General features: G+C 41.9%; 1 protein-coding gene across 5 annotated transcripts in view; it reads left to right on the top strand.

Moving 5' to 3' along the window:
* Positions 1 to 12,203, top strand: part of LOC109904260 (F-box only protein 34) — a 29,332-nt gene that overhangs the window by 7,398 nt on the left and 9,731 nt on the right. For 4 of the 5 annotated variants that reach the window (XR_002257157.2, XM_020501494.2, XM_020501496.2 and 1 more), the window contains exon 2: positions 9,887 to 10,110. Coding sequence is in view for 4 of the 5 variants with exons in the window: in XM_020501494.2 (XP_020357083.1) it covers positions 10,010 to 10,110 (101 nt within the window). In the remaining variant the exon portion in view is untranslated. Of the gene's footprint in view, positions 1 to 2,978; positions 3,112 to 9,886; positions 10,111 to 12,203 lie in introns of those variants that run through there. The other variant, XM_031787919.1, reaches the window with a different exon arrangement.

The raw sequence follows: 12,203 nt of genomic DNA, 5'->3' as shown, positions 1-12,203 counted from the left end.
AATCTGATTATTTCACAAGGCGATGTAAGAAGCTAAAGGGCTAGCTAGCTTGCAGTGTTTAGTCAACTTGCTAGCAAGGGAGGACACTACTTTTGCTTTCACCACAAATGAGAAGACAACAAGAGAACCCCAAAATGTATTTTGTTTAGAAGTAATAACTAGTGATTACAGGCTATTGTGAAATGTTTGAACCTGCTGTAGCCAACTAGCTTGTCATGTGACTTTCTCTGACCAAACATGTTCTATTTTTAGGCGCTATGGAAATCAACACACAAGCAGCATATCAAACTGGGAAAATAAGTATATTTGACAGGGCATATCTTTTTTTACTATTTTATAAATCAGATTTATTTAACATGGAGATGTGGCAAGCTAAAAAGGCTAGCTAGATTGCAATGTTTTTAACCAGGCTGCCAGCAAGCTATTCCCCCCACCCCCTTGTAAATGGGACCGGCGAGGATATCATGTTACCAAAAGATGTCCACTACTCAAAATCCAACTCCTCCCACATAGGCTTGTGTGGTACCCAGATACCGTCCTTCTCTCATCTCAGGATTTACGGTATTACTTACCGGCATAGCATACAAGAAAATACCAAATGCTAACAAAATTAGCACAAACTAATAGTGAAATCACAGATGCTATTAGCTAAATGCTAAAAAGCAAAAACCGACTAAGTATAGCTAGTAGTTACCAAATCTCATTTTCGGTGAGTGTGGACATTTTCCATCTAAAGTGAACGAGACACATTGTGCAAATTAAAAAAGTTGTGACACTACTCCTCCTTCAGAAAGCATGTATGTGTACCATGAGCAGAGGGGAGAAGAACGGAGGAGGGGAAAAACGCTAGTAAGAAGCACAGGGGAAAATGGCAACTGTACAGAACTCAAGAGCTCTAACAGAAACCCCATTATTAGATACACTATGTAATACTTTTGTATGTGGACACCCCTTCAAATGATTGGATTCGGCTATTTCAGCCAGACCCTTTGCTGACCGGTGTATGAAATAGAGCACACTGCCATGCAATCGCCATGGACAAACAGTGGCAGTAGAATGGCCTTACTGAAGAGCTCCGTGACTTTCAATGTGGCACCGTCATAGGATGCCACCTTTCCAACAAGTCAGTTTGTAAAATTTCAGCCAGGCTAGAGCTGCCCTAGTCCACCGTGCTTCTACACCTGCATTGCTTGCTGTTTGGGGTTTTAGGCTGGGTTTCTGTACAGCACTTTGAGATCAGCTGATGTACGAAGGGCTATATAAATAAATTTGATTTGAACTGTGAGGTGGAAATGTCTAGGAGCAACAACGGCTCATCTGCGACGTGGTAAACCACACAAGCTCACAGAATGGGACCGCTGAAGCATCTAGTGTAAAAATTCTGTCGTTGGTTGCAACACTGCCTCTGGAAGCAACGTCAGCACAATAACTGTTCATCAGGAGCTTCATGAAATGGGTTTCCATAGCTGAGCAGCCACACACAAGCCTAAGATCACCATGCACAATGCCAAGCTGCCTTTGGACTCTGGAGCAGTTCTCTGGAGTGATGAATCACATTTCACCATCTGGCAGTACAACAGACAAATCTGGGTTTGGCGGATCCCAGGAGAACGCTACCTGCCCCAATGCATAGTGCGAACTGTAAAGTTGGGTGGAGGAGGAATAAGGATCTGGGGCTGTTTTTCATGATTTGGGCTAGGCCCCTTTAGTTCCAGTGAAGGTAAATCTTTACGCTACAGCATACAATCACATTCTAGAGTCTGTGCTTCCAACTTTATGGCAAGAGTTTGAGGAAGGCCCTTTCCTGTTTCAGCATGACAATACCGCCATGCACAAAGTGAGGTCTGAGTAGAAGCAAGTCCCCGCAGCAATGTTCCAACATCTAGTAGAAAGCCTTCCCAGAAGAGTGGAGGCTGGTATAGCAGCTAAGGGGGGCAACTCTATATTAATGCCCAGGAATGAGATGTTTGAGCAAGTGTCCATACTTTTGGTCATGTAGTGTATCTAATGGCAAACATTTAGTAGCGACTTGCATACAAGTGTAACTTCATCACCTCATGTGTTCAGCAAAACTGCTGATACGTATAGAACACTATGGATTTACCAGCTCCCGCTTTCTCCCGTTGTGATATTTACAAACAAACACGTGACTGGCTCAACTGTTCTGGGGAACTAAGGTAAGCTTCATAATGTAAAATGTGACGGGTGAAATTAACACAATCTGCTCCCCCTAACGTATTGCAGAAGTTGACTGCAGGTTTTTAAAGTAGCTACAAATATTAATATGTATTGGGACAAACTTCAAATACTTTGTTTTTCAATACAGTCCAATCTTGCCGCTTTTTCCAAATGCCCCGGTATACCGCTCAAGCCTACACACATTTACGTAGGTCAATGGAGTGGAGCTTGTAACTTTTTAGTGTCTCCCTGTGTCCATAGGGACATGCTGCTGCAGCAGGATCAGAATGTGGCCAGTCTGAGCTCCTTCTGCTGCTGACATTGGAGATTCTGCTCTTCTCTGTGGGCTTCGGTGTCATTCAGGGTGTCCTTTTGTCCCAGTTATGGGACTGGCGCGTTGGCTTGGCTCAGTAGGGTGTTTGTGTATTTGTAGAGTGTGTAGGCCTACTTGTGTATGCGGGGGCACATGTTGAGTGGAGTAGCAGGAGAGAATCACACCTACCCAACATAATCAGGAGTCAGTGGAGAGGAGACCCGCTCTCTCTACAAAACTATTGATTATATAGCTGCCGTATATAGACATAAGAGAGTCCTGGCAGCCAATTGGCTGCAATGCTTTATTTCCTCCTTGACAGCAACACGTGTCTGTAAGTGGAGAAGCTGGGGCCCAGCTCTGTGGTGGCCAATGACAGCTGTTTAGGTGAAGCTTTCTCTTTAACCACGTGCTGCAATGCTGTGCTGTATGGGGAAGGTTGGGAAGAATTTCAGTTAGCACTTTACTAGCTTTAGGTTAACTCCCGTGCATGCATACATACACCCACATACTCTAGTCTACACTGGTGCTGTGCCCTAGGCATGCAGGGCAATGGGCAACAGAGAAACATTGAGTTGCAAGAATTCTAGCTAAATAGAAAACTCCTCTTCAGGAACCATGTAAGTTAGTCTCTCTCTCTCAAATACTCTCTCTCTCTTCAGTGAAATGACAATAGGCCTAGTTCCAGTTTAATTTATTCTGGGTTGTAAATTCTGTATCAATCCAATGATATTTTGATTGAGCATTTTAAGCATAATGTGGTGTTATCAAGTTCTGTTGGCCTGCACCCAGAAGGTGGCTTAGAGTAGAAGTGCTAATTTAAGGATCATGACTTAATCATTATGATTTCATTACTTTTATTCGTTATGATTTTAAAAGGCAAAACTGAGCTTAGATTTTCACTCCTACTCTGAGAAACCTGATTTGCAAGCATATCGCTACACCCGCAATAACATCTGCTAAATACGTGTATGTGACCAATAAAACAAATGTAATTTGATTTACTTAGCCTGGTAGTTTGGTCACTAACCACAACCGACAAAATGAGGAAAAACCTAACGTTGAGTAGAAGCACTTCGGAGGACTAGTTAGAGTACAACCATATGAATACGCAGCAAGAGCAATGCTCAACAGAATCATTTATACAACAATCACAATTCAGAATGTTGTTCGACAAGAAGCTTTTTGTCAATTAGCTCATTGGTCTTCATCATCCGACACGTTGTGGGGACTGCATCGTATGAAAGGTTTAACTACAAATTAGCAAAACACTGCTGTAACACTTTTTGAACAGCCTACTTCCCTCATGGCAAAAACAGAGCCTTTGAATCCATCAGCTCCTCGTAGACAATTGACTTGTTAATCACAGGCCAGTCCTAAGTACAAAGTTTGGGCTAAAAGTGTATTTGCAAGACTAGTATAATCATGTCATGTGCAATAACCTTTAGCACCTCCACAAGCAGCAGCGGTTTACTTCCTCAAAAACCTGTCATTTTAAGCCAATCAGTTTAATGGGAGGTGGTGAACTTAATGTCACTCCAGTCTCTTTCTCGCCTCATTTAACAGCTGATTTACACAACAAAATGGGTGGTTCAGGTAATTCATGACAGGGCACAAGTGGTGGGAGCTGGCCTTTCCGATGACATCACGACTTCCTATCAGACCAACTCCTTGAATGCCCTATTCCTTGAAGTTTGCAGTTGTCTTAACACTAGTTTAAAATCTATTTGTCTCCCTTAGTGTGTGTACTTCACTATACTTGCGATCGCTTTTCAACAGTAACAATTAAAAATGTTGGATCTTTAAAGTCCTACTGTCTCCCTTTCACCTCATTTTTTGGGTACCTTTTTTTTACCCCTTTTTCGTGATATCCAAGTAGTAGTTAGTCTTTTCCCATTGCTGCAACTCCCGTACGTACTCTGGAGAGGCGAAGGTCAGGAACCATGTGTCCTCCGAAACACGACCCCCGCCAAGCCGCACTGCTTTTTGACACACTGCTCGCTTAACCCGGAAGCCAGCCGCACCAATGTGTCGGTGGAAACGCCGTACAGCTGGCGACCGAAGGCCGCATGCATGCACCTGGCCCGCCACAAATAGTCGCTCGAGTGAGGTGGGACAAGGACATCGGCCGTCCAAACCCTCCCCTAACCCGGGCGATACTGGGCCAATTGTGTGCCGGCCTCGTGTCTCCTGCAGGCTGCGACACAGCCTGGGTCTGTAGTGACTCTTTAGTGACTCCAAGCACTGCAGTCTGGGAACTTTCAATAAAATCCCTGGTTTTCAGAAATCCACATTTGAGAATTCTGTATTTCCTGCTTGTCCCCCCCACCCTTTGTCCTAAATTGTTTGTCTGTGCACGGCGAGTGATTCTGTGTCTGACTGAAAAATCAGGTCATTTAATGTTTTCTCAATAGTAGGCCTGCACTGTACAGTCATGGCAAAGTTTTGAATTACATAAATATTAATTTTCACAAAGTCCGCTGCCTCGGTTTGTATGATGGCAATTTGCATATACTCCAGACTGTTATGAAGTGATCAGATGAATTGCAAAGTCCCTCTTTGCCATGCAAATGAACTGAATCCCCCCAACATTCCACTGCATTTCAGCCCTGCCACAAAAGGACCAGCTGACATGTCAGTGATTCTCTCGTTAACACAGGTGTGAGTGTTGAAGAGGACAAGGCCGGAGATCACTGTCATGCTGATTGAGTTTGAATAACAGACTGGGAGCTTGGAATCATTGTTCTTCCTCTGTCAACCATGGTTACCTGCAAGGAAACGCGTGCTGTCGTCATTGCTTTGCATAAAAAGGGCTTCACAGGCAAGGATATTGCTGCCAATAAGAGTGCACCTAACTCATCCTTTTATTGAATCATCAAGAACTTCAAGGAGAGCGGTTCAATTGTCGTGAAGGCTTCAGGGCACCCAAGAAAGTCCAGCAAGTGCCAGGACTGTCTCCTAAAGTTGATTCAGCTGCTGGATCGGGGCACCACCAGTACAGAGCTTGCTCAGGAATGGCAGCAGGCAGGTGTGAGTGCATCTGCACGCACAGTGAGGCGAAGACTTTTGGAGGATGGCCTGGTGTCAAGAAGTGCAGCAAAGAAGCCACTCCTCCAAGAAAAACATCAGGGACAGACTGATATTCTGCAAAAGGTACAGGGATTGGACTGCTGAGGACTTGGGTAAAGTCATTTTCTCTGAATCGCCTTTCTGATTGTTTGAGGCATCCGGAAAAAAGCTTGTCCGGAGAAGACAAGTTGAGCGCTACCATCAGTCCTGTGTCATGCCAAGAGTAAAGCATCCCTTTACTTCTCAGCCAAGGAAGTGGGCTCACTCACAATTTTGCCTAAGAGCACAGCCATGAATAAAGAATGGTACCAACACATCCTCCGAGAGCAACTTCTCCCAACCATCCAGGAACAGTTTGGTGACGAACAATGCCTTTTCCAGCATGATGGAGCACCTTGCCATAAGGCAAAAGTGATAACTAAGTGGCTTGGGGAACAAAACATTGATATTTTGGGTCCATGGCCAGGAAACTCCCCAGACCTTAATCCCATTGAGAACTTGTGGTCAATCCTCAAGAGGCGGGTGGACAAACAAAAACCCACAAATTCTGACAAACTCCAAGCATTGATTATGCAAGAATGGGCTGCCATCAGTCAGGATGTGGCCCAGAAGTTAATTGACAGCATGCCAGGGCGGATTGCAGAGGTCTTGAAAAAGAAGGGTCAACACTGCAAATATTGACTCTTCGCATCAACTTCATGTAATTGTCAATAAAAGCCTTTGACACTTATGTAATGCTTGTAATTATACTTCAGTATTCCATAGTAGCATATGAAAAAACATCTAAAGACGCTGAAGCAGCAAACTTTGAAAATGAATATTTGTGTCATTCTCAACTTTTGGCCACAACTGTACAGTTGCATTTTCTAGCAGACTTTGCTGGAATGCGCTGTGGAAGTAGCCTAGTTTGTTGTCCTTGTTTTGCTCAGACAACAGAGACTTTTGTTTTATTGCACTTTTTTCTTCTGTATCCAGCTCAGACCCCTCTCTGCTTTGATGTGCTGAAAAACATTCAATGGACCAGTGTTCTGTTTTCCCTCTTGTCTATATAGCCTTAACTCTCTGCTTACCATTGGCCAGTGTCTAATCAATCGTAACTTGAAAGTGGTGTTTCCTCAGCCTGCCTCGTATCCATCACCCATGTGTAAATATGTGGATGTTATTGATTAACATGCTAGCTGAACATGTTTTTATTGTACATTGAACGCAAATGTTGTAGGCTTGCTAGGCTACATCAGTTCTTTATCAGGGTTCTCAACAGATACAATTGTGCAAGCATGCAGGATCACATGTCCAGTACTGACCCTCGAATGTAACCAAACATTTAGGAATGTAACTCGTTTTCCACCCTTATCCAGCCACCCTGGCAGGGACAGTAGTCCATGACGAAAAGGAGGGTGATTTGATATGATATGCGCATTGGTGCTGAAAATACTTGTGCTGGGCTAAAAGGTAATACTGAAATAAAGGAATGAGGCCAGTAGTCTTAATTATCATTGTGTACAAGAGGTGCAAGCATGTCCCTCAGTGACTGATGGTCTTGTGTTTTAGCTAGCCAAGTGGATGGTAAGCAGAGCAGGTTTCCCCTCCCCTCTGTCCCCTCAGTCCCCTGGCTGGTCACTGTTCCACTGTTCCCAAAGCAGCTTTTGTTCAGGCTTATCTGGTCTTCATGGCTGACATATCTCTTTGAAAACAAACTGGGCGCTTGTTTTTCCCCAGCCTGCGAATTAGAATGGGGGAAGGGCTTAATTGAATATCCCAAATGGCATCCCTATTCCCTGTATAGTGCAGTACTTTAGACCAGTGCCATATGGACCCTGGTCAAAAGCAGTGTACTAATAAAGAGTAGATAGGATCCCATTTGGGATTCAACCTTCGAGTGAGCATGTTTCCATTTCAATGTTGGCTTAGTTTGAACTGAAGCCCATGCCTTCAGTTCATTTATACTGTATGAGCATTTGGACTGGATTCAATACTTTTGCTTTGTCTTTACAAAGCTACAGAGTTTACTACAAGGACAGGCTAAATGTAGGCTGCTGTGTTTTTAAGTCGTCAATGACTGCTAATGAATATTACAAACTGTCATTTTGGTTTGATCTCTGACTTATGTTGAAGGGGGGAAATAATTTGATGCACAGCCACATCTTTGTTGTTTTAACCAACTGTGGTTGACTTTTGTTACAGATCAGTGATGGTGGGTTATTTTTAGGACTTGTCTCCATTAGATTCATATTGGATTGTCTTAGAAATGAGGCTTAAGGGAATTCAATACAAAGGTGGTTAAACCACAAAAATACATTGTAAACCATGTAAAGGCATCTGTTTTTTTTTTCCTTGTCTGTTTTTGTTAGAAGTGCCAGGTTTGCATTACATAAGGGCATTTCCATCTAAAAGGAGCCATGAGCTCCAACATGTGAAGTTCATAGGAGCGTGTCAAATGAAAGCTACTTCTTTTATATTTATTTATTTTTTTATTTTTTTAAGGGAATGTGTGTGTGTCTATATATTTTTATTTATTTGATTTCTGGTCAAACGGATGGAAAAGGGGTCTTGTGACTTTCTGGTAGATGTCTAAAAGGTATTAGAAATACATAAACACTAATGTTGAAGACCCCTTCCAACTGATATCGACACATATTTAGTTTTGGATATATTATTTGCCTTCTGTAAGTTTAAGAATCATTGCCTTGTAACTCCATTACCAAAAACCCACATCTTTCTGATATTTTTACATTTATCTCCCGCATGAGGGAGGATAATGAACGTTCACAGAAGTAACAGTTAAAGGTAGACTTACCAATTAGTGTAATAATTTATGTTTTATGAATTATTAAGTGAATCTGTTACCAAATGTTACGGAATTACTGCAATGGGAAATCAAAGTAGTCACAAACCAGAGTTGGGTCACCTGCTACTGTCCTCCCTTCCACTGGCATTGTAGAGAAGTACTGCACAGAACATTACAGTGAATTAGAGTACTGTAGAGTACAGTAATGTACTTTACTGAATATATCTACTGTTTACACAAATCAAATATTATTTGTCACTTGCACTGAATACAACAGGTGTAGACCTTACAGTGAAATGCTTACTTACAAGCCCTTAACCAACAATGCAGTTTACTGTGATGTCCAAACATAGACATCTGATTGATTCTGATTTGGTCTGGTCAGGACCAACCAAATGTTGTCTTGTTTGGGGACGGAACTAATTTGAAAAATAGCCCATGTTTAGAATAATACCCAAACATACAGAAGGATATGGCATATTTCTACCATTTTTGTGTACCTATTCAGGATACATCACCATGACGAGAATGATATACTTATCCATAATGATGAATTTCTGTATAGTACAGATGTAATTCCGTTACCAGATGTAAATTCACTACCTACTGTAGTTGAATAACACGTTTTTTTTACTAACTCAGGGTGTCATGTCCTAGCTGATCCCCCATTCTTTGTGCAAATATCTTTTGAATCTTATTGTGGAGTAGATGTTTAAAGCTGCAATATGTAACTTTTTGGGCGACCCAGACCAGATTAACATAGATATTTGAGTTATAGAACTGTAAATGTCACTGAAAGACAGTCTCTAAGAAGTGGTAGATCTGTTCTGTGCTTTATTTCTATGCTTCCTGTTAAGTTTAGGTTATGCTTTTTTACTTTTACCAGCTTCAAACAGATAAATACTATCTTTGGCTGTTGAAAATATATTTCACACCGATTTTAGATGGTACAATGATTATCTACATTCTCTATGCTTGTTTTAGGCAGACTATTAGAAGTTTTGCAAACAGGAAATGGCGGAGCAATTTCTGCATAGTGCACCTTTTTTAACAGTTTTTGGAAACCGTGGTCACATAAGTAAACTGAGGGAGATTTGACATTAATTCTGTTACCCAACTTTGCATCTGCACAGTTCTTCCAGTAAATGTTTTGGACATTTTCTTTGAACAATTTACAAAGTACTACGGAGTCTGTAATTATGTTACTGTGGAATTGCCCATAAGCCATTCATTCAGTAGAACAACAACTATTTTTTTGTGTATTTTGCTAGTATATTTACTTGTTGCAACTGGTCTGTCAATCTGTCAGGCTGCGTTCTGTCATGAAGTGTTTGCTTCTGAATCGGGCCCTGGGCTCATTGACTTTGGCAGTTCTTCAGATCATTGTTCTTGGGAGACCAGGGTTATTCACTTATGATTGTTGGATAATTTAATTGTCGTTATGTCGGCATAACACACAGCCATGTTCCTTCCTAGTCAAGGTGGTCTGAAACTGAACTGTGTAATAAACTGGACATCCTGTACCTGTCTCCCTACAGTGTGTTGGGTGGGACCCTGAGCTGTAAACTCATCAGATTGTGGCCTGCAGACGACCAGGGGGTTGTGGGAGAAGACGGGAGAGAATCGTCCGTCGCAACACCAGTCTCACTGGACTGGAGGGAATGCCTGAGAGATGTGAATCTATGAGTTACTGCAGCGCTACTGCCGCCTCTCACAGGGAACCTAGGAAACCACCACCCAACCTGCTGCAGTCAGCCTGGAGGTAACACACACACACACACACACACACACACACACACACACACATCACCGCTCTACTTACCTACTGCATTGTTAAAGGGACAGCTCCCCCAAGTGACATACCTGGCTCCTTATGTTTAAAGTGGTTTATGGCCAAGTAAGGCTACAATTCATGCTTTATTTGTAGGGCTGCACGATTAATCGAATTCATTGCGATATTGACATGCGATTTTTCTTCATTGACACTCCGTTAATAGAGAACTAGTTCTATAGTACCTCCAAGGAGATGCGCTAGACTCCTTTCACTCTACATACATAGTGGATGCTGACCAATCACAAGCGTCCCCGCTTAGAGCGTGCACTTAGATGCTGGTGAAGAGAGAAAGGCCTTTACCAAAGACAGACAGTACAGTCAAAGATATTTATAACCAACCCAAGATTGTTCATCTGTGACGTTTACAGTGGGAGCAAATGAAGCATAGTGGGCAGAACAAGCAAGTAGGTGGGCCAAGCACAAGCTAGCGATATCTTATTGGCGCGTTGTAGCAAGTATCTTTATTTCTGTTAGGGAGCGCCTCTCCTCTGAAGTGTGCACAAACTCAATTAGACTTTGCACTCCTTTAACTAATAATAATAATAACTTTGGCAAAGTGTCAAGTCTATAAAACAGTGCACTATGTTTGTAACCGATTCTAGTTTTGGGAACAGAAAAAATGATTGAGATCAGATGTTTCACAGATAATAACATTTGCAAAATGATGGCCCAGTTTCACCTAGTTCCATCCTCTCCCACTACCTGCGACTGGACTTCCTCTCACTACCATATTTGGTGGTGTGAAAACGTTCTTAACGGATGCTTCAGCTTCATAGCCCCGTGTCTGGGTTTTCGCTTCTGTCTGGTACAGTATTAGATTTAAAAAATCTGTCTTTACCTCAGTTTGTCGTGGAAAACATGCATGCTAACGAGAACTTCAGTATGGCGCGTCTTCAGTGGTATGACAGTATTTCTGCTACAGGCACACCGATGTCAAACAAATGCAAGTGTTGTGCAAAAAGTGCCCCGGTTGTGGTGACAACGAGGCAATACGACAAATGTATTCAATAATTTAAAGTATAACCATCCCCTAATTTACCACAATTGCATGGTTAAAACAAGTGCCCAATAGCAGCAAAGCCCATCAGCCACAACTAGCCACCTGCGTTAAACAGGCATTTGATTGCCAATGCATTTTGAAGTGTTAACTCTCTACGAAAAACATCCCGTAGACGCATAGAAATCACTGAGCCTATCACATAGCCAAAGACATGTTTCCTATTGACAGCCAGCAAAGACGGCTTCAGGAAGATGATAAACAAGCTGGACAGGAGATGCAAGATTCCTTCTCGCACATGTTTCTCCCAAGTCGCCATTCTAACACTATAACAAAATTAAGGGAGAAGTTGAAACATGTCACATTGAATGACTGGACAAGACTCATGTTTTTGGCACTTTGACTTTTATCATTTAAATTATAAGGCTTGAGTTTAATTGTACATAATTACACAATCATAAGCTTCCTATTCCATCTGCAGCCTATGGGTGCCTGAATAAATAATTATTAGGTTATTTCAGAACTCATGGTAAAATAGGAATTAAGAACTCATGTTATTCATCAATTAATAATTCTTGTGCTCATAACACACTATACTTTGATCATGTTAAATATATTTTTAGTGGTGTCATGTTTGGGGCGGCAGGGTAGGCTAGTGGTTAGAGCGTTGGACCGAAAGGTTGCAAGTTCAAATCCCCGAGCTGACAAGGTACAAATCTGTCGTTCTGCCCCTGAACAGGCCGTCATTGAAAATAAGAATTTGTTCTTAACTGACTTGCCTAGTAAAATAAAGGTAAAATAAATAAATAAAATTATCTGTAGCCAATAACGATGTTGGAAAGGATTTGTTTAATTAGTCTTTGTATTAATTTAGCAACAAATGTATTCATTCATCAAATCAAAAGAAGTGATGATCTCTACCCTGACACTTGTTTTATCCATGTCTGATGGAATTGCGATGTTACCCAAGTTTTTGAAAACCTCAATTCATAATTGCAATATCTGGGCCAAAAAATAGAAATGA

Source organism: Oncorhynchus kisutch, linkage group LG14, assembly GCF_002021735.2.
Source record: "Oncorhynchus kisutch isolate 150728-3 linkage group LG14, Okis_V2, whole genome shotgun sequence".
Classification (NCBI taxonomy): Eukaryota; Metazoa; Chordata; class Actinopteri; order Salmoniformes; family Salmonidae; genus Oncorhynchus; species Oncorhynchus kisutch.
This window is presented reverse-complemented; position numbering and strand designations above follow the sequence as displayed.